The sequence below is a fragment of the Podarcis filfolensis genome (genome assembly GCF_964270895.1).
Source record: "Podarcis filfolensis genome assembly, chromosome: Z".
Classification (NCBI taxonomy): Eukaryota; Metazoa; Chordata; class Lepidosauria; order Squamata; family Lacertidae; genus Podarcis; species Podarcis filfolensis.
The window spans coordinates 35,397,523-35,418,849 of NC_139617.1; the positions used below are offsets into that span (position 1 = coordinate 35,397,523).

General features: G+C 45.4%; 1 protein-coding gene and 1 long non-coding RNA gene across 7 annotated transcripts in view; one reads left to right on the forward strand and one right to left on the reverse strand.

Annotated features, from left to right (window-relative positions):
- Nucleotides 1-2,560: 2,560 nt before the first annotated feature.
- On the forward strand, nt 2,561-9,245 carry LOC310754601. Its single transcript, XR_014543912.1, has 3 exons — nt 2,561-4,366; nt 5,079-5,162; nt 8,731-9,245. It is a non-coding gene; the product is annotated as an uncharacterized lncRNA (long non-coding RNA).
- The window catches only part of LOC310754427 (putative helicase senataxin), a 57,577-nt gene continuing 41,261 nt past the window's right edge, over nt 5,012-21,327 (reverse strand). For 5 of the 6 annotated variants that reach the window (XM_083596238.1, XM_083596237.1, XM_083596241.1 and 2 more), the window contains 9 exons: nt 20,513-20,584; nt 19,412-19,564; nt 17,525-17,632; nt 16,145-16,332; nt 11,710-11,802; nt 10,776-10,946; nt 9,252-9,350; nt 7,784-7,871; nt 5,012-5,747 (listed from right to left, as the gene is read on the reverse strand). In XM_083596238.1, coding sequence (XP_083452364.1) covers nt 5,169-5,747; nt 7,784-7,871; nt 9,252-9,350; nt 10,776-10,946; nt 11,710-11,802; nt 16,145-16,332; nt 17,525-17,632; nt 19,412-19,564; nt 20,513-20,584 — 1,551 coding nt within the window. In that variant the 3' untranslated portion in view covers nt 5,012-5,168. The remainder of the gene's footprint in view (nt 5,748-7,783; nt 7,872-9,251; nt 9,351-10,775; nt 10,947-11,709; nt 11,803-16,144; nt 16,333-17,524; nt 17,633-19,411; nt 19,565-20,512; nt 20,585-21,327) is intronic. The other variant, XM_083596239.1, reaches the window with a different exon arrangement.

A 21,327-nucleotide genomic window follows, 5' to 3' on the forward strand; every position in this document is an offset into this window, starting at 1 on the left:
ACATTCAAGATATGAACAGGGTGTGAACCTGTGACCTGTGACCTAGATTCAGGAATTAAGTAGTTATAATAACAAAAGAGTGGCCAAATTCCAGATAATGTAATTAGGTAACTTGCCAGACAGGTGATAAACAACACACTCAGATTTCTGTTGTAGTTCACCTGCCCCTTCTCTGATGTACGTATGATGTTTTGGGGGTGGTCTTGGGATACACCCCTTCTGTGGTGTATGTATGATGTTTCTGGGGGTGGTCTTGGACTCCAGGGCAGGCAACTTAAAATGTCTATATAAGGGCTTGCATGCATGGCTTGGGGTTATCCTCCTCTCTCCTGCGTGTGGGTGAGCACCCTGTTGCAACAGTTAATAAACATCAGGCTTACTAGCTGCTTTGCTTCTCAATATTCTCTGGTTGGTCTCTGTTATTTTATCCTACCTATAGAGAACCTACAAAAGGACTTTATATGGGCTCTTGGGTACCCCATAATGGAAAAGGAGCAGGGGTTTTTTCTTATATCAAAGCCCAGTCAAGACAAAGGGGTGTATTTGACTTGACTCAGGGACTTGGAAACTATAAATACTTTCCTTTGTACTGTGATGGAGTAAGTATGAAAGACTATATTTGAGTGACGGGCATGCCTGGATCTCAGGTTCTACCTGAGACCACACCTTTACTGTGACATATTTATGATGTCTTGATGATGTATCCTGAGATGTGGGAAACTTTGAAATATGGATGTAACCCATTGATTCTCTCTGCTTCTCCTGTGTTGTAGTTTGGAGTCTTGTTGCAACAAAAAAAATTGGGCCTCCTGGCCACTGGTTTGCTTCAGTTTCTTGACTGTAGTCTTGTTTGACCTTCCAACCTAAGCCTGCGGAACTCACTACTGCAATATTAAAAACTTTAGTTCCTGAATCTCCTTTTTACAAATTTACACCTTATTGATAGTCTGCTCAGCTTAGCAGAAACTTGCCAGGCTGAATCTGCAGGGAGGATTTGCAAGTGAAAAGACAATTGGAAAGTTTCTCCCATCCTCCTGCTGCAGAGAAATATTTGAGGTCCTTTGGGGAGAGTCCAAATGGCTTCAGGATTGCTCTCCTGTACTATTTTAGACATGTGGTTTATGTATGTGTGTTTGCATTTATGAACATTTATTCTATATTTGAGACCTCAGAATTCTCATAACACTGTGCTTATGAATCAGTTACTTTGAGGTGCATTTTTAACCAGCTCTTCAGCCCGGCTTACATACCAGATTGAAACCAGTCCCTACGCACAGGGTTGCAATGTAAAATACACAGCACACAAGGCAAGATGGATGGGGAGGAAAGAGGAAACATTCCTCCCAAAGGAGCCAATTCTCAGAGAGCCGTTCTTATAAGTTAGGGAAACATTTTGGCCGTAGGAGGTGCTTGAGGGAAGGGCTCTGCTTCCCATCATTCCTGCTGAGGCAGCCTGATAGAATGGCTGTTTCTGTGTGGCATTTGAAGACCTGGTGGTTATAAGAATCTTAAGGTCTTATATATAATAGATGTCCATAAATGCACCAAGCAAACACATATATAAATATATGAACAACATGTCTGAAACCCATAAAAAAAACTCCTAAAGTCATTTTGACTCTTTCAGTCACCTCAAATATTTCTCTACAAGGTGGAAGGAAATGCAGAAGCCTCCCTATTGTCTCATTTGTTCACAAATCCTGTCTTAAGGGTGTGTTTGTGTATGAATAGGAGCCAGTGACCTGGATTCAGGATTAAGTAGTTATCATTACAAAAAGAAAAGTCAGGCTCTCCAGGTAAACCCATCAACAGGTTTCCTGCCCGCCCCTTCTCTGATGTATGGATGATGTATTGGAGGGTGGTCTTAGGCTACACCCCTTCTGTGATGTATGTATGATGTACTGGGGGGTGGGAATTTCAAAGGTCTGTACAGTGGTACCTCGGGTTACAGACGCTTCAGGTTACAGACGCTTCAGGTTACAGACTCTGCTAACCCAGAAATATTACCTCGGGTTAAGAACTTTGGTTCAGGATGAGAACAGAAATCGCGCGGCAGCAGTGGGAGGTCCCATTAGCTAAAGTGGTACCTCAGGTTAAGAACGGTTTCAGGTTAAGAATGGACCTCCAGAATGAATTACCGTATTTTTTGCTCTATAAGACGCACTTTTTCCCTCCTAAAAAGTAAGGGGAAATGTGTGTGCTTCTTATGGAGTGAATGCAGGCTGCGCAGCTATCCCAGAAGCCAGAACAGCGAGAGGGATCGCTGCGCAGCACTCCCTCCCGCTGTTCTAGCTTCTGGCTTAGCCGCGCTCTGTCCCTTCCCCCACCTCCCGCAAAAGCCAGCAAGAGCCGTGCTCCCTTTAAAGAGCCGCGCAGAGCGTATGTGTGGCTCTTGGGGGCTTTTCCCCGAGGAGGGAGAAGGGCAACCTGTCAGTGACGGGCTGCCCTTCTCCCTCCTCAGGGAAAAGCTTGCAAGCGCCGCACACACGCTCCACACGGCTCGTGAAAGGGAGCGCTGAGCAGAGCCTGGGATACAGGCTCTGCTCAGCGCTCCCTTTAAAGAATTTTTTTTCTTGCATTCCCCCTCTAAAAACTAGGTGCATCTTATGGTCAGGTGCGTCTTATGGAGCGAAAACTACGGTATGTTATTAACCCAAGGTACAACTGTATAGGAGTTTGCACACTATTGATCTCGGTCCTCTTCCTCTCTCCTGCGTGTGGGGGGAGCACCCTGTTGCAAAAGTTTAATAAAGATCAGGCTTACTAGCTGCTTTGCTTCTCAATATTCTCTGGTTTGCCTCTGTGATTTTCTCCTACCGATAGAGAACCTAAAAGAGGACTCTATATGGGCTCTTGGGTACCCCATAATGGAAAAGCAGCAGTATATCATGGTCCAATAGGGGTTTGCGCTAAATGGGCAGATGAAGGCACTGGCTTATTTATTCCTTAGGTATGTACTTGCAAAACATACACACCCACCAGTGTTCAAGATTCAGGTAGGTAGCCATGTTGGTGTGATGCAGTTGGAAAAAAAAATGAAAAAAATTGTCCAGTAGCACGCACTTTAGAGACCAGCTAAGTTTGTTCTAGGTGTAAGCTTTCATGTGCATGGACACTTCAGATATCTGAAGAACTGTGCATTTACACGAAAGCTTATACCCAGGACAAACTTAGTTGGTCTCTAAGGTGCTACTCCACCAATGTTCAAATTATGTTTTATTGTGTTGTGCTTCATTTTATGGTGGATTGTATGTGAAAGTTTGAAAAACAAAACACCATTATGCATGTCCAGCCAAACACCCCCACTCTCAACAAATAACCCTTGCAGCTGCAACAAAGATTAAACTGCCAAGTGGGCAGATGGGGGAATGATGAGTGCAGATTTGAGGCTGTTTGGGCTAATGGGACTAGTTTCTTCTGGCTACTGGCTGTGTAGCCAGGCACACACAAAAAAACCTCATCTCTTCTATTTCCCTACTCTTCTTGAGACTGGAAACATGAGAGAGGTTAGTGGTTACTGCCTCTTGCCATTTTTAAAACCCAGGTAGGTGAGAGCGCATCTAGGTGCATTCTCCCTTCCTTGGCCCAGCAAAGTGGGTTTTTTATATTCCAGGGCCATCTCAGGCTCTAGGCCAGGGGCGCCCAACTCCCAAAAGACAGTGATCTACTCAAAGTGTTATAAACTGGCAGTGATCTATCCCCCTTTTTAGGGGTTCAGGTCAAAGTTGAGCTTTTTTTTTTTAGGAAGGAGGAAAGCCCTGTTTTTGGGGGGTGCAGGGCAAAAATGTCGAGCTTTTTTTTAGGGAAGCCAGAGTTGTTGAGCTTCTTTGGGGGGAGCCAGTGATCTACCAGTGATGTACCACAGACGTCCACTGATCACGATCTACCTGTTGGACGTGCCTGCTCTAGGCGATTGAGGAAAATATCCTGATTACTGAAATGAGGCAGCGAGGGCATAACTGCACTTTCCTCATGTTTGTTATGTCAGAACCATAGCAAGTTCTGTGGATCAGCTGCATAGCATCTGCCTTGCATGCTAAAAGCCCCAGCATCTCCAGGTAGATCCATTGCCTGAAACCCTGGTGAGCTGCTGCCTGCCAGGGTTGACAGTACTGAGCTAGATGGACCAAGGCCTGACTCAGTATAAGGCAGACACCTATGTTCCAGAATCATTAATACAAATGTAGGTTATTGCTGGATATTAGTGATTCTGATGGTAGTGATGAGCCATATACTGCACAGTGCTTCTGCAGAATCTTCCACGGATGACACAAGCGCTTCCCCACCCTGTCGTTTTCCTCAGAGATTCCTCAGAGGCTTGCCTTGTCCGGGATTCTGCCCAATCTGGAGAGGATGTTGTGCTCAGGTGGGGCCTCCTCCTAAGCCCCATAGCGACATTTTGCCTTGGAACGTGGCAGGTAAATGCAAACGCTGAATCTGAGGCTTGCTCTGTGAAGCCTCTACCCCCACCTCATTGCTTAAAGTTTTATCTTAGATGTAAATTATATAACATTTAAAATAACTTGTCACTTCCTATACTTCAGTCAGTCATTTCCTACAATATTAAGAATAAGTCCTCTTCAAGACATTGTGTGAATTGTAGGTGGGAACAAACTTTGCTGACTATTAATGAATTCTATAAATGAATGACATAACAAAAGAAATAATTTTTTTGCAGTGCATCTCATGAGTTCGGTATGGTGATTTAGTTTTTCAGATAGGACTACCTGCTGTACTCTTATCTAGCCATTTATTATGTGACAGTCCATTTATGTTCTTCCAGTGGGTCGCTAGTACTGATCTGGCTGCTCTACAGTTCTACGTAGAAGGACATAAACTCCACAATTTTATGATTCTCAAAAAAAAGTTCTCCCCCTTTCCTCCTCCTCTCTCTTCCCACTTCCTCTTTTCCCTCAATCCCAAATTGCCAATAACAGTAATGTCTCACTCTGGATACAACTGATTCGTTTGAATGGTTTTATGACTTGAAAACAAGAGACTCAATATATTATATTGGTATCAAAGAAAATAGTTTATTAAAAATATATTAAACAAAAAAAAAATACATTATCTTACAGGGAACAGGGAACCAACCAGAAAGCTGATCACACAGGAAAAGGCTGTACATGGTGCAGCCACAATAAGAGTTCTTGCTTATACAGGTGGGGCTACTCTGTTTTCTTCTGTCGCTTGGGATCTGTGGGGCTGTGGCTCTCAGTGGGGCTCCTTCTGACTCCTTCCTCTGCCCTCTTGGCCAGCCGCGGATCTCTTGGCCTATTCTGAGATGTAGCCTGTGGGTTTGAGGAACTGGAGTGCCCAGATGCTGTCATCAGAGGTGCCCCATTGTTCCTTGGAGCAGGAGCACCAGAAGATGATGGCTGGGGATGTTGTACAGGGACTTCATTCATCAGGGCCGCCATGGTCACCTGCCCAAATCTGGGTACCACCAGACTCGGCTGGGCTTGCGCAGGAGATTCTCTACTGCTCCCTGGAGCAGGAGCAGGAGCAGGAGCACCAGAAGATGATGGCTGGGGATGTTGTGCAGGAGCTTCACCCGATGTGGCCACCATGGTCACCTGCCCAATTGTAGCTCTCGTCAGTCTCTGCTGGACTGACATGGGCTTCAGGATCATCTTAGCACCAGTTGCATAGCAAGGAATACTGTTGTACATGGTTTTGGAGGTGGTCTTGATGATGGAGCCTCTTTTCTGAGCATCCTGAATCAATGCGTTCCAATCTTTATTTTCCTACAAAAGGAAATTTTCTTTTTTACAAAACAAATTCTTATGATTTGGGGGTAGTGGTGGTCTATAGGCTGGGGAAAATTAATCTGATGCCTCAAACTAGAAACTGTTGTAACTTGATCCCAGTTCTCTTTCCTTCTCAGGCAGGGAGGGGAACCTGGCGGTGGTGGAATTAATCTGCCCCCTAGTGTTCCCAGCTGGCCTGCCAACCTTCAACTTCTTCTCAACCCCACTGCCTGCTGCTTAGGAGACCATTCTAGCTTCTTGGCTGCGCTGCAGGAAAGTGGGAGTCTGTGTCGGTCTTGGGCTTCCCTTGCTTTTGGAGTGCACCTCTCAACAGCTTTCAGCTTGGGGGAAATGGGGGCCTTGGCCTGGAAAGTGTTCTTTACCCTTTCTCTAAGGCTGGCTGAATTAATCTAAAACACTAGATACCACTAATAATGGGTGTCAGGAGAAAGGAGGGCAAACTTCCTCTGGATTGCACCCACTGGTAAACAGTGGGTTGTGAACACACAACAGAGGATCCCTCCAATATGCCCGTACTCGGGCTATAAGGATCCTTCCCTCCTCACTGCAGTTACAAAACAAGCAGCAGCAGCAGGGAAACGAGTGTTTAACAGGAATCCGTTCACAACCCTGAACTTTACAGGAGCAAACCATCATTGCCAGGCTTTCCAATGGACAAACCTGGATTGGAGGCCCTCTAGTGGCAAAGTCGTTATGGTACAAGGCTGGGGAAAAGGACCATATGAAGACTTTGCGCCCAATATGGGAGTAACTGTGACCTCATGCAGGAAAGTGCCAGGATGGAAAGAGGGGAGTCTCCCATGCCAGCTGCTTTATCCCCCGACTGGGCGCCTCCCTGGGAGAAAACTGGCAGGACAGGAGTCTGATGGGACAGAGGCAACCAGCATGGCAGAGGACGGCATCCTGTTCTCTGCTTGGAATCAGGGCTGAGCTGCACACAGCTGGCATTCTAGCACAGAGGAAGGAGTGGGGAACTTTTGTGGCCCCCAGAAGTTGCTGAAGTCCATCTCTCACCACCCCTCATCATTGGCCAGGCCGGTGGGGCTGCTGGGCATCGCACATCTGCTGCAGGATCCCCGGCCCTTAGAGCATCTCACAAACACCTCCCAGAAATGCCATGCTTGGCCTTGCATGAAAAACCACAGTGTTCAATGGTCAGGAGTGATGGGAGTTGTAGTCCAGCAGCCCACAGCTTCCTTAGCTCTGGAATACCATACTGCCAGTCTAAGATCAACTGGTGAAAGAGCTAAAGTAACATATGGGAGTTTTACCATCTATGAAACCCGAGTTTCAGGTTCCTCTGGGAGCTCAGAAGCAGGGGCAAAATTGAGATGGCACTGACCGCCCCCCCCCAACAGGGCCTTCTCAGTGGTAGCTCCCTTTTTGTGGTGGCCCCTTCCCTGGGGAGCTGCGCCTGTCTCCCTCATTGTTGCCTTTCAGGAGGAGTTTGAAAACCTGTTTGTTTACACAGGTGCCTTTGGTGGCTGAAGGACACTGGACACGGGATGAGAGAATGCCTTTTCCAAAGAGGTTTAGAGCTGTAGCTCTTCTTAGAAGGCTCTTTAAACCATTGTTTTGTGTCTGATATGTTTACCGCCCTGGGCTCTTGGGGGCTGGACCTAAATTCAATAAAGGAATGAATAAATGTGGCCCAACATTTTCCCCAACCCCGCAGATTCAAAAGATTGAATTGTCTACAATACCTCTGGCCAGCCTGGATCCCTCCCGAAGTTTTGAACTGCAATTCTCACCTGCCACAGCCAGAGCAGCAAATCTGTGCCCCCTTTTCAAGGGCAGGCGGAGGGCACCACCTATAGACGCAGCGTACTGGGCCTGTTGGCACCCTGCTCCTCCAAACAACCCTATGAAGTAGGCTTGATTTATGGCTTTGGGAGGCGATGGGAGAGTTGGGGGGGTGTCTAAACCCAGGGCCCCTTGGGCCAAGCCCCCCACACTGCCAGGGCACCACCACTGGCCCTCCAGAGAGAGACTTTGCGCCTTCTTCCACGTACCATGAGCGTCTTCAGGTGTCCCAGGATGAAGAGGCTGTACTTGGCTCGGGTGAGGGTGACATTCAGACGCTGCAGACTCTTCAGGAACCTGGAGAGGGCAAAACAAGCCACAGGTGAAGCTGGCTCACGATGGGCAGTGCCCCCCCCCCCGTCCTCCTAGCTGACCACAGTGGGGTTCACTAAATCCCAGTTGAAGTTTCAAGGGCACTAGAAATGCATTTGTAAGTGCACTACTAAAAGGTTGCAGGCATTCCTACCAAGGTTTCCACGTCTATGTGTAATTTCAGTGGGCCTCCTCTGAGTAGAGACAACCCCCTGCTGCCAGGTTTCTGCTTTACATTTTTTATTGGAGGCCCTGATTTTGATCAATTTCGTTAGTGGTGAATATTTATTAGTGATACTCATTTATACATGGTTTTTTCCCTTGCTTTGCAATATTTTAGCTTCTCTCTGCCTCCCCCATAGGTTCTTTATGAAATACCTTTTAAGATTATAATTTAAACACTCAAAATGGTTGTTTACCGAAAGCTTTAATTATCATTTAATTCAATTGTTCCTTGGGTTCCTCCTTTACTGGACATCATTTGAGAGCAAAGTGAGAAGCTTGGGGCATAAATCTTAGAAGTCAGTCCATGATCTGCTTTTGCAATTTCAGCTACACCCCCCCCCCACCATGTGGCTTCCAAGCACAGAGTGCCCTTCCACCCCCCAGGTGGAAAGGAAGTGGGCTGGTGGTGGGAACCAGCTTTAGACCTTAGCCACACACACACATCCCTGCAGCACAAACCATTGGCGGATTAATATTATTTGTTGTGATTCATGTGAAAACTCTCTCGTTAATATTTCAAAACTGTGCCTGAATATTTTATTCATTCCAAAGGTGACTTGCAAAACAGAAAGGCACCATTAGCGCAGCTGTGACCTTTTTCTCCTTCTCAAAAAAACAGGAAAAACCCAAACCTGTAAAGAAAACCAAAAGAAGTGTAGCCCTGTTTGCCTGATTTCACCCCATCAGTCCTCCGTGGGGCCAACAATTCTGCCGGGTCACATCTGAGAGCACCAAACCCCTTGCCTGCCAGGGAGGACAGGGGTTTGGGGCTCCATTTCTCCTCTCCCCCAGTGAGACACAGCGGAAGCTCCCTCAGAGAAGCCATTTTGCCACCATCAGGAATGGGAAGTTCATTGCAGTAAGAGAGCTGCAGTGACGAAGCTCACATGGCCTAGGCCTGCCCTCACCCCCCGTAAAGAATATTGTGGGACCACAAACCCCTCCTCTCCTGAATTCCCTTATGGGCATCGCAGGTGGCTGCAAGAATGCGGCCAGAGACCAACAGGGGCTCTAACAGACAACTGTGACTTGTGGACATTGGCCCACACACTTGACCACCCCAAGGATTGCACCCGAGCCCTAGAATTGCCAGCAGAGGCACCCCAGTTGACACATCACAAAACAACAGCAAAGCCTTACCCTATTGACCCTTGCGTGCTTTGCGCTCTGACACAGCTGACAATGATGCAGTCCTTCTCACGGCCCTGGAACCCATCCACAGTGTCGACTTCTGCAACGCTGAAAAAGGAAGGAATGTACAGAGCCATTCAACACATTTCTTTTTACTAGTACTGCCTCCCAAAAGCAGAGGTGAAACGAAGAAGGAAACAAGCCACACTCTTATGACATTAGAAGAAAACTCTGCACTTATTGTCTGTGTGTGTGGAAAAAGAGGGAGGGGCGGAGGGAAGATTACCAGAGTCACTGAATGGGCTGCGGCACATCGCTTGTTCCACTACTAAAATGAGAACATATCCTATATTCCACACACAGCTGCTGCAGGGAGGGGAAAATATTTTTGTTTACATACACTTTCTAGGGTTGCTGTATTTCAAAAAGATCCAGGACAAAAGGCCACCTTCCAGAAATCCCCCCAGATGTCAATTCCATCTTTGGAATCCTGGTAACGTCTGGTAAAATCCAGACGTATGGCAGCCCTAGCTTTACTATCATCTAAGTAGAGAGATCCCTGCCCCAGGGAGCCTACAATGTACATTTTAACAACAGGGAAACAGGGAGGGAAGTTTTTATTTTATGAAATAAGTGCAGGCAAGTCCAGCAAGGGATGGCTGCCCACGTGTTCTTCAGCAGCAGGGAAGGCCTCACCAGCAACATCACTTTTGAAGGAAGATAGGAAGGGTTATGGCGCACTGCAAGTGTTCTTGGAGAGGGAGTTCCAGACACAAAGGGTCAGCAAGGAAGTATCAGGGGAGTTGTTCAAAGGAACAGGAGGCCTTCCAGCCACTGAGGGTGGTAGAGATAAAGGAGTGAAGGTCACTGGTCAGGTGTTGAGTGGAGGAGAGGCTTGTCTGCGGCTGCAAGGAGTGCACAATCTCCACATGCAGAGGCAGTCCACCTCTGAAGACAAGGTGCCCAGCTTGTGGGTTTCCTAGAAGCATCTGGAGGCAGTGAGGTGTAGTGGCTGGAGTGTTGGACTAGGAGCTGGGAGACCAGGCTTCAGATCCCTGCTCAGCCATGAAAGTGGGTGGCCGTGGGCCAGTCACTGCCTCTCAGCCCAGCCTACCTCACAGGGCAGTTGTGGGAATTAAATGAGAGGGACAACCATGTACGGCACCTTAAGCTCCTCGGAGGAAACGGTGGGATATAAACACAATGAATAAATAAACTGGACCCTTGGCTTCATCCAGCAGGGAGATTATGGACAGACTACTGCCCTTTTGTACACCACAGGGATGGGGAAACCCTGGCCCTCCAGGTGGTGCTGGAAGTATCCCCCCCCCCAATAGGCCATCCTGACTGGGGCTGTTGGGAGTCCAGCAGCATTGAGAGGGACACAGCAGGTTTCCCAGCTCTGATCTGAGAAGCATCCTCCCTTTCCCCTGAGGGAATGCCTTTTCTCCATAGAGGAATTCTTCCATCTCCTGCTTGAGGGACTCAGATTCCCATAATTCCCTGACCACTCAAGGCTTGCAAAGCTTTTACCCCTTTTCTTCTCTTCCAAATTCTTTCTCCAACTCGAGCAGGATCCTTCTTTTCTGAGCACTGTATGGGGTGATGATCCCAATGTTACGATAGTTGATGCTTTTCTTCGTTTTTGTAATTAACGTAATTAATTCTACGACCAGTTTCACTTCCTGGAGATTGACGAAGGAACTGAACAAGAAAGTAGTAAAAAGAAGGGGGGAAGAAGAAAAGGATGAGCAGAAGGGCCTAGTAGATGGATGAGTGCCTCAGGTTAAAAGTCAGCACAGGCTGTTTGTTTCTCTTGAAGGGGGGTTTGGGGGACATATCCCGCCCCCACATGGTTCTGGCTAGGTGACCTAAAAGTTGACTTCAAACTTATTGGTTCTCCCCAACTCTGAAAAAAAGGTAGCTCTCAAAACTCTTTGTCAGCAGTGAAGGAGGACATGGCTGCCCAAACTGCCACCTGCTCTTGCTGTAGCGGACAGTGGGAAAAATCAGATTAAGACTGCTGCCGGCTTTCCAGTGGGGCATCTGTTTGGCCCCTTTGAGGACAGGATGCTGAACTAAGGGGTCCTTGAGCCAGGCTCAGCAAAGGGCAACCTAAACGATGAAGGGGATGCAACAACTCTCCCTATGAGGAAAGGTTGCAGCCTTTGGGGCTTCTTACTTTAGAGAAATGGCAATGCAGTAGAAGTTTATAAAATTATGCATTTTGTTTTTTTGAAGGTTTTTAGTCTTCTTTGTTTTTTAATCTGTTAAGTTGGTTTGAGACTTGTTTGTGTAAAAAGGAGCTAACAAATATAATAAATTAAAACAAATCAATAATGTTTAATTTGTATTGGTTTTTACTTGAATTTGTTTGTTTTGTATTTTGCTTTTTTATTTCACTGCTGCTAGCTACCATGAAAAAAGCAGACTACACATTTAACAAGCAAATAAATGAGTATCTTACTCGCTCTCCCGTATCTCATGGGCATCCAAAACATCAAAGAGGAGGTACGGTATGAAGGGCCAATCCTTAGAGAATCGGTTCTCTTCTGTCCTCCTGTAACGCCATGAAAATAGTCACCATGTAATAGCTTTTAAAAAACAGTGTTGAAAGTCAATTGGCTAAATTCTTTACTCCTGGAGGAGACACTTTCCATTCACATGATATTCCCCACCTGGAGAAAACTAGAATGTCAGCAGAGCCGTAGCCAGGTGATCTTGTGCCCCTGGCAGAACTAGTCACAGACAAATTAGCTCTTCTTTCTGCCTCTCCTCCAACCGCCCCCCCCATTCAATTCACCTTTTATTTAAAACCATTTCTTATGGAGACTTCCGGGGTCGGCGCCATCGGTAATGGTGGATTCCCTCTAACTTTGAGGGATTTAGCTCTGCGGAAATCGGGTCTTACCGCTACGGCGAAGCGGGGACCCTTTTAAAAACCACAGGCGGGTGAAGCCTGTGACCGTGGGACTCGGCGGGCACCTTCAGCGCCCCCCCCCCCAATTTGCAAGGGAACCCGGTTACAGGCTCCGGAGCGAAACGGGGTGAGCGGCGCGGTGCTGAGAGTCAACTGCTTCTTCCGTGGAGCGAAGCCGCACAGCTGTTGCCGGAGAGCACTGACTTTTTTCCTGTGACAATTTGGCTATCAAAACAACTACCCGTGAGTAGGTTAAATTTAAAGATCTGAAAATAAGGGAAGAAAAAGCTTTAATTTGGCACCGAAGCGGGAAGGCTTAAACAGGAAGTCCGCCTTCCGTTTCTTGTAAACAGACTAAAGCAAAGAACTTCTAAGCTAAGACCTGGAAAAATAGACTGAAAAGGACTAAAATCCTAACATCAATACAAGAGATCTCCCTCCCTGAGCTGCAGGAGAGGGGAGGGAAAAGGGAGAAGTATATTTCCCTGCAAAAAGAGAGGAAAGGAAACAAAAGAGCACCGCTTAATGCCTGGGAACGGGCTGTCGATGGACAATAAGATTGCCGCATTGTGAATCGCGCTGTTTATGGACAATGTAACTTTTTGACAGCTAACTCTGCAAGAGAGATACTTTGTTTTTGACTGGTTTCTCCTGACTTTAAGGTAATTGAAAACTAACTGAAATTGAAACTGTTGTTTGTTTTGTTAAATGGGGGACCTGAAAGAGTTATTTTAATGCAACAAGTATTGACTGTTACTGTGTCCCCCTAGAGGAAGTTTGAAATTGTTACAATTGGCCAGGGGAATTTTCCACTTCAAACTGGCCAGGGGAATTTTCCACTTCAAAACAAACTCCGGCCATGGGATCGACCTTGAGCTTCAGATAAAGTGTTATGGCAAATGAAAAAGATAAATTAGACTTGCTTCAAGAAAAAACAACAAGGTCTGGTAAATCATGGCAGCAGCGAAGAGCATCAGCATCTGGCCCTTCTGTACCACCAGGGCAGCATCTGTTCAATCTAAGTCAAAAGGAATGACATCTGAAGATGTTTTAGCTTTGGCATTAGGTAAAATTAATGAATCTTTGGAAAAATTAAGTAAACAAGTAGCTGAAGCATCAACTAAAATTGACCAAAATACTACAAGCATCAGTAACTTGGGACAGAAGGTGAACACTAATACAGAAACTATTGAGAAATTGCTACAGGAATCTACTTTGACCCGAAAGACAGCTGAAGAAGCAAAGGAAAAAGCAGTGGCCGTAGAGGAGAAGATACCACCGATATGTAGGCAACTTGAGGACCATAGGTCGATGTTATCTATGATTGAATTGAAGGAAAAACAAACAAATTTGACAAATTGAAATTGCAGAGTTTTGAGAAACTAAAAGATAAAGTGCGAGATTGGCTTCATTATTATCAAATAAGGGAGGCTTACAATCTGGACAAGAAAATTGGCTTCCAGGTGGAAAAATCAAAATTGGAAACAGAACTGTTAGATCCCAAAACTAAGATACTATCAAGAATGTATAACTTGCTGTTGAAATGGAATGCTCAGGATGAAACAGTGAAATCTGCTATGATAAAATGGGCACAAGATGTTGGTCATAACATTATGTTTGCTGACTGGGAACAGTTGTGGACCACAGGTATGAAATTTACGGCATGTAATGCCTTAAGAGAGAATATTATGAAAATGATATACAGGTGGTACATGACACTAGTCAAGCTTGCAAAAATCTATCATTTGCCCGATAATAAATGTTGGAAATGTAAAGAAAATGAAGGTACATTCTTTCACCTTAGGTGGACGTGCCCAAGGATTAAGGCTTTCTGGGAGATGATCTATAATGAAATGAAAAAGGTATTTAAATATACCTTTCTGAAGAAACCAGAGGCCTTTCTCCTGGGCATGGTCAGCCAATTGGTGCCAAAGAAGGATAGAACTTTCTTTATGTATGCAACAACAGCAGCAAGAATACTCATCGCAAAGTACTGGAAGACACAAGATCTACCCACCCTGGAAGAATGGCAGATGAAGGTGATGGACTATATGGAATTGGCGGAAATGACTGGCAGAATCCGAGACCAGGGAGAAGAGTCGGTGGAAGAAGATTGGAAGAAATTTAAAGACTATTTACAGAAATATTGTAAAATTAATGAATGTTAAAATGATGTCGGAATGAAGTTAAGTGGTTTTAGCAGCAATATTATAAAGGAGTATGTAAAAATGGATTGTTAACAGGTGAAAATGTAAAGTTATAATATATTAAGATAAAGAATTAAGATAAAAACAAAGAGGGAAAGGATTTGCTGAATTAACCAACTGAACTGGAATACAGAAAAGGGAGGTGTGAGGAGGTCAGGGAAATAGGTAAATGAAAGACAAGACATGGAAAGATGGATTTACTTTTAATTGTTCTTGTTTTTTCTGTATTTTGTACTTTTTGCTTCTTTTTTATTTTTTATTTTTATCTCTTTTCTACTTTTGTAACTTTTTCTGAAACTTTAATAAATATCATTTAAAAAAAAACATTTCTTATGAGGCAATAATTGATATTTATATTTATTTATAGGCATATTTTAAAGCCGATTTTGCGTCTCTCCCCCATCGCCTACGCCCCTGGCGGGGACCCACCTTGACACCCCCTAGCTACGGCCCTGCATGTCAGGGAGGCAGGGAAACATTCCAAAAGTATGACAAGCACAGGCAGAGATTAGCAGTGGAAGGGTGAAAAAATACAGAGGCTTATACAGATTTTCCCTGGTGAAGGTTCAGAAAATCTATGGGACTCTGATAAGTTCTTTCAGCAGTTAGAGTTTGAGAACTTAGCATCCTGGTTCTTCCCCAAGACTCTCATTCCCTGTTTCTACAGTATCCTGTCTCCCTGCCCTTTGAAAAGCATCACCCCCTTTGCCACATAGTCTGGATTGCTTGAAAACAAAAGTTTAAGCAACTGTGCCTCATATGATTGTCTTTGGGGTACACTTAATCCTAAATGTGGTGCCACAGATTCCAACGAATCACCCAGTTCTGCAGAGACAACAGGGCATGAAAGCTGTTTTCAGTGCTGTTGGCATGCTGAGATTCTGCAGAACATGATACTGGATGTGAAATCCAACTTTCTGATAATTTTAACTTCTATTCAGTAAAAATAAGTTGTTTCGAGCCTTAATGCCTGAAAGCACAAAGGCAATGCCTACCAAAGCCCCCAGGAGCAAGAATGAAGTCAGAACAAGGTTTCTGGAGTGCTTTTGACTTTCCCAGGAGCAACAGAAAACCCAGCTAAGAAATTGTGCAAAGTAAGATAAATAACAAAAACAATGAGCGAGTCATATGCACAATTCATGCATGTCACTTAAACCAGCATTTCCTGACACAGAATTTGAAGTGTAAGGGCACAGAATTTTATTTTATTTATTTATTTTTAAAAAGCTCAGCAGCAGCTTGGCATAAATATAGCTACTTGCCACTATACAAATCCAGTCAAGTATCAAAGAGCACATAATTCAAGAGTAACATTTCAGAAATGGTTAGAAAGAAAGATTATTATTGTTTAAGTACCAAATCAGGTTGCCAGAAGGAGTCAGGATGGATGCCTATGATCATCTGCAGAATTTTCACTCACCTGAGTACTCACCTATAGTGCCTGAGCAAGTGTATTCCCCCCCCTAAAACACACACACACTCACACCAGATATGATGTCCAGGTGTTGCCAGACTACAAGTCCCCCCATCCCTGACCACTGGACCTCCTGGCTGGGGCTGCTGGACTCCAGCAACATCTGGAGAGCATAGCCGACCCACCACTGGACTTGGGGGTTCTGAAAAATCGAGGATAAAGTGGAACCTTTGTCCACATTCAGATTCATTCGTCCACATTCATTCGTCTACTTCTTCTCCTGTGCTCCCTGTGCTCCTATGACTCATGATGTCTGTTGACTTGAGGTGAGATAATCAATAACAAAAAGATGACTACGCACATGTCAGTTTTCAAGGCACGGTTGTAGACGTAGTTAGAAGGGAAGAGGCAGATCTCAGGGTGCATCCTGTACTGAGTGGTCAAGCGCAGGACTGGAAGCCTGTCAATGACTTTATTCTGGAGCTGCGCATCCAGCTGTCTGCACAGCCGCTCCATCAGAGACTGCCCGTAGCCGTATTCCTCAGCTTTCTGCCAATGTGGGAAAGAAGCAAGAGAGAGGAGGAGGAATGAGACTTTCAGTGGGTGGGTCAGGTGCAGACAGCAACTAAAGAACAAGAGGTTGCCATGTGAAATTGCTCAGGGTATACAGCTAACTCCACACCCTCTGGGTTTTTTGTCTTTTCCCTCTCCAAGAGTAAGCCAATATTTCATGGGCACACTCAGTTCTCACTGGGATGTTTTTGGAAGAAACAACATTAGGTCCCCCCCAACCATATTTTTGTACTTCTGCAAACTGAGAGGCCAAACCAAGTCCACTGATAGCTCCGTCTTGTGCATGGCTGTTGCATTTTTTGCATGGCTGCTGCAAGCTGCATTTTTTTGTGCATAGCTACCACATTTTGGCTACATAAACATGAGGGCTTGGAGATCAGTATTAGTTTACAGTTTAACAGTGATTTAGAGGGCTCAAAGTGTCCCATGTACATTACCTTGTGATAACCCTTACCACCAGCCTATAAAGGGAAATCAGTAATATTATGCCCATTTCACAAATTGGGAGGGGAGAGAATGAGGCAGGGGTGGGTTCACGGCAGGGAAGAGATGTTTGAAGTAGAGATTATGAATGAATGAGCCCTCTTGAGCTACATAAAAGGCTTGGGAAATTAACAGTCCCATGAAATAACCCTACTTTTTATATACTGGAATGTGGGGAAGATGGCAGGAGAAAAAGAGTGCAGGAACATTTCCCCTCTTCTGACGTTCTCCCCAGTGCATCAGAACTAAGAGAATTAGTGGTGCTTGAGCAGCAAAAGTCTCTCAAAGGCTACTGCTATGGGAATATTTCTTGATATACATTTTAAAAATGCATTTTTAAAATATTGGCCCTACCCACTTTTGCCTCTGCCTCACCTGCCACTGGAATGTATCCCAGCGTGCTTGGGTAGATAAATCTTTCACCAAAAGCTCTGTTGTCTACCAAAATGGGAGCCACATGGGCTGATTTCAGAAAAGCCTGCAAAACTGTGTGATTCATTTGATCAGGCAAAGTAATTCAGTCATCGTCACTGGAAACAGCTCATATGCCATTAAGGAGCTGATAGGTGGTCTACTTTATTCATGCCAATAACAGGGTCATGAGATAAACAGAATGCCAGCTCTCGGCTGCACAACTTCATCTTTCCTGGGATAGAGAAAACACCTCAATTTGTGCTGTACTCACCATAGATTTAACTGTGGGAGGAAGCTGCTTTGGGTCTCCAACCAGGACCAGTTTTTTGCAGCCATGAGTGAGCGGGATGAGACTTTCCATCTCACAAGACTGTGCAGCCTTTTAAGAAGAAAAACACACCAGTGTGAACGGGGTGAGAGGAAGAGAGGTATATTCCAGGCAATGACAGAAAAGCCATAGGTATGGATCCTAAGATCTTGCTGCAGGAGCCATCTTGCATCAAATCCTGCTCCCCCTTCCCACCCCCAGCCCCACATCTGCAGCTCATCCACCTGCGACCCCCAGGAGCCAGTTTTCAGGAGGAGAGGGAAAGCCAGGGTCTTCAGATAGAAGGGAGGTTCCTGAGGATCTTGCATTAAAAATAATAATCATCCCAAATTCCTAGCCTTCCAACATTTATTTGTCTGCCTCCCATTTAAATGTATTTCTGCTTTCCCTGTATGGTTATTTTGATCTAGTTCAGCTTTCCCTCCCAACCCAGCAAGTGCCCATCAAAGGTTTCGGAACTGCAACTCCTGCCAGCCCCAAATGGGAGCCCTTTCACATAATGCTCAACTGCACAGCTAAATGCTAACATACAAACAAGACTATTTTGTTCTTGGATTACAGCAACTGAATTTTAAAGTGTTGAGGGTTTTTTTAAAAAATAAATGGTGGTGATGGCTTCTTCAACTTGAGATTGGTGGATAGCCAGTTTGGAGGGGGGGGATTGATCTTGGCATCAAAGTCAAAATGCCCACCCTCTAAAATGTGCAAAGCACTCAAGCCAAGAGGAAAACTCATTTTCAAATCTCAGCACACACAGAAAATTAACACTCTGCATGTTGTTCTTGCCAGGAGCTGGGGACAGTGTCAGATTTTGCTAAATGGAGTGACAGAGGAGAGCCTGCTCATGGCCCAAGATTGACTGCCTTCAACCAAGCTGTAAGACAGGCAGGGCGGCTTGATTGACAGCTTACGTCTATTAATATAATTCTTTCTCCTTACGAAGATATTAATCGGGGTTCTGGGACCAAGAACAAGCTTTGCAACTTGCAGGTCCCCTGCTCTAGGCATCTTTGAGAAAGACTTCACTGGCAGAAAGTTCAAAGGGGGGGGGGTGCTGCTCTCTGGGATGGAGGAACCACTGGTCTGAGCTGCAAAAGGAAAAACTCCTTACTGCCAGAAGGAAGGCTGTGAAATGTGGTGATCAGGCCCAGGGTCAGAGAAAGAAGAAACAAGTGACATTCCTTATAGGCAAAGTATATTTACTGTTGTTGTTACGCTGTAGAGATAAGGTGGTAAGAGAGGCCTGTGGGTAGACAACAAGATGCCCTCCAGAAGGCACATGATTTGCAGAAGGTCCCAGGTTCAATCCCCAGTGGCATCTCCAGGTAGGGCTGGGAGAGACTCTTGCCTGAAACCCTGGAGAGCTGCAGCCAGTCAAGATAGGCAAGATGGGTCAATGGTCTCATTCAATATAAGGCAGTATCCTTCGTTTGCTAACAGGGATACCCAACCTTTTGGAGCTCAGGGGCTTATCTGGAAATCTAAGAAACTGTTATGGGCTCCACAAAATACCCATTTCATGGAAGAAAAACTGGCAAGGCTCTGACTCACCGGTACCTCCAACAAAAAACCCCAGGCAAGCCACTCATACACATCTCAAAATAGGAAGAAGAAAAAACAGGCTGTATCTTCAGAATCAATCAATCACATTGAACAAAAAAAGCTGCCTTGAGGGCTTTTAGTGTCAGAAGGTGGTGTCAATGGTGGAAATAAACAATCAAATAAATACAAAGCCAGCCAAAGTGAACAGGGTTGTTTCTGCGATGCCTAAAAGGTACCAATGACATCCTCCCCTCTGAATACCCCCTTGCTGCCATAGTGCCCACTAACCTCATCCACAATGACACAGCTCAGAGGGTCACAGCCCTGCCGCCGGAATGCTGATGCCAGCATGCTACTCCCACTGGTGCTCAGTGTGCAGCAGATGATGTGCGACTTCAGGATGATGTTCGCTTTCATATCGCCTTGCGATCGTCCGCAATCCTGGAAAATAAGAGCCAGGAGTTTCATTTTGAAGAAGACCTAGTTTTCAGACAGAGCCCAGTTTTCTTTCAGCTGCCTGATTTGTTTTTACAATAAGTCCATGCTTAAAGTGTGGTTAAAGATGAATTCAGCTCCTTTTAGAGGAAGAAGTGGCTTAGATGCTAAAATGAAGGGCCATAGCTCTGTGGAGGGGTACCCATTTTGAATGCAGAAGGTGGCAGTTTCATTAGCCAGTATCTTCAGTTAGGGCTTTGGATGTCCCCTGCCTGAAATCCTGAACAGCCACTGCCAGTCAGTGCAGACAGTATTGACCTAGACAGACCAATGGTCTCAGTATAACACAGCTTCCCTGTGCTCCTATGACTCATGATGAACACAGCCAATACCTGCTTAGAGTTAAATGAAGGCATATGTGTTCACCAGTGTGGCACTCAGGAGTACAACAGTGCCACTTCTCCCGATGCCCACCAAGCCCCTGAGCCCCACCTTCTGTGCCACAAGGTGTTGAGGAGAGCTAACCCCTGCCTTGGAAAGTGCAAAAGGTTGTATCCAACACAATTAATAACATATTGAGCCCATTAAAATTTAGTTGCATGCAACTTGTAGAGCTGAAAGAGGAAGTGGGAGGGAGCGCTACACTTCTAACTTCTTTTTGTTTGATGTGCTTTTCAAGGCTCAGACTGGCACCTTAACAGCTGAACAGAAAGCAAGACACTGGACTCGATGATCTCTGAGCCCCCACAAATGCTTATAAGTCTATGACTGGACTGAGTTTATGGCACATGACTGATGTGCAACAGAGCAGCAGCACCATCAGTGATCTGCGGTAATGAGAGATATATCCTAGCTGGAGCTAACTTGAGATACAAACACTTTTTTGCATGACGAAACAAAGCAGTTCACTGAGTGAGGCTGTTTTTAAGAGCACCTTAAAGACCAAATGGTTACCTTCTTCAGTTGAACAGTGAGCCTCTTTCTTTCCTCTCCAAGTCTGCAAATCTCCTTGTCTAATAATTGCAGCTGAAAGAAAGGGGGAAAGTTGCACTCTTATTTTTAGCAAGATAATCTTTATTCGCATTAGCCAATGGCCATAGCAACATATATTTTTGAAAAGCATAAACAACCAAGCATGGGGAAGAGCTTAGTTCAGCAGCAGAGCATCTGCTTTGGATGCAGAGGGTCCCAGATTCAATCTCCAATGGCATCTCCAGGTAGGGCTAGACAGGTAACTCTGGCTGAAACCCCAGAGAGCTGTTGCCTGTCAGTATTGAGAAAATGAGCTGGATGGATGAAAGATAAGGCAGCTTCCTGAGCTCAGCAGCAGTATCTGCTAAGCATGCAGAAGCTCTCCAGTTCAGTCCTCAATAGCATTTCCAGGGAGGAATATCCATTGTCTGAAACCCTGGAAAGCTGCTGCCTGTCAGTGTAGATCAGGGTGATGAACCTATTTCAACCTCAGGGCTGCATCCCTTTCTGAGCAAGTTTGCAGGGGTCACGTGTCAGTAATGGGTGTTCCCTTTGTACAGCTGACTCAATTCTACACCCCTCTCCCAATCTGCTATCCAGGAAAGCAAAACTCCAAGGACACATTCTAGCGAAGCAAAAACCTCAAACCACCCTGATGTAAACAATGCTAGAGAGATCAATGGTCTGATTCAGTGAAGAGCAGCTATTAAGTCAGCTTTAATTCAGAACCACGAGGACTGGAACCTTATTTCATTTTAGGGGACAGGCTGCTGTGCAGAGGTAGAGCATCTGCTTTG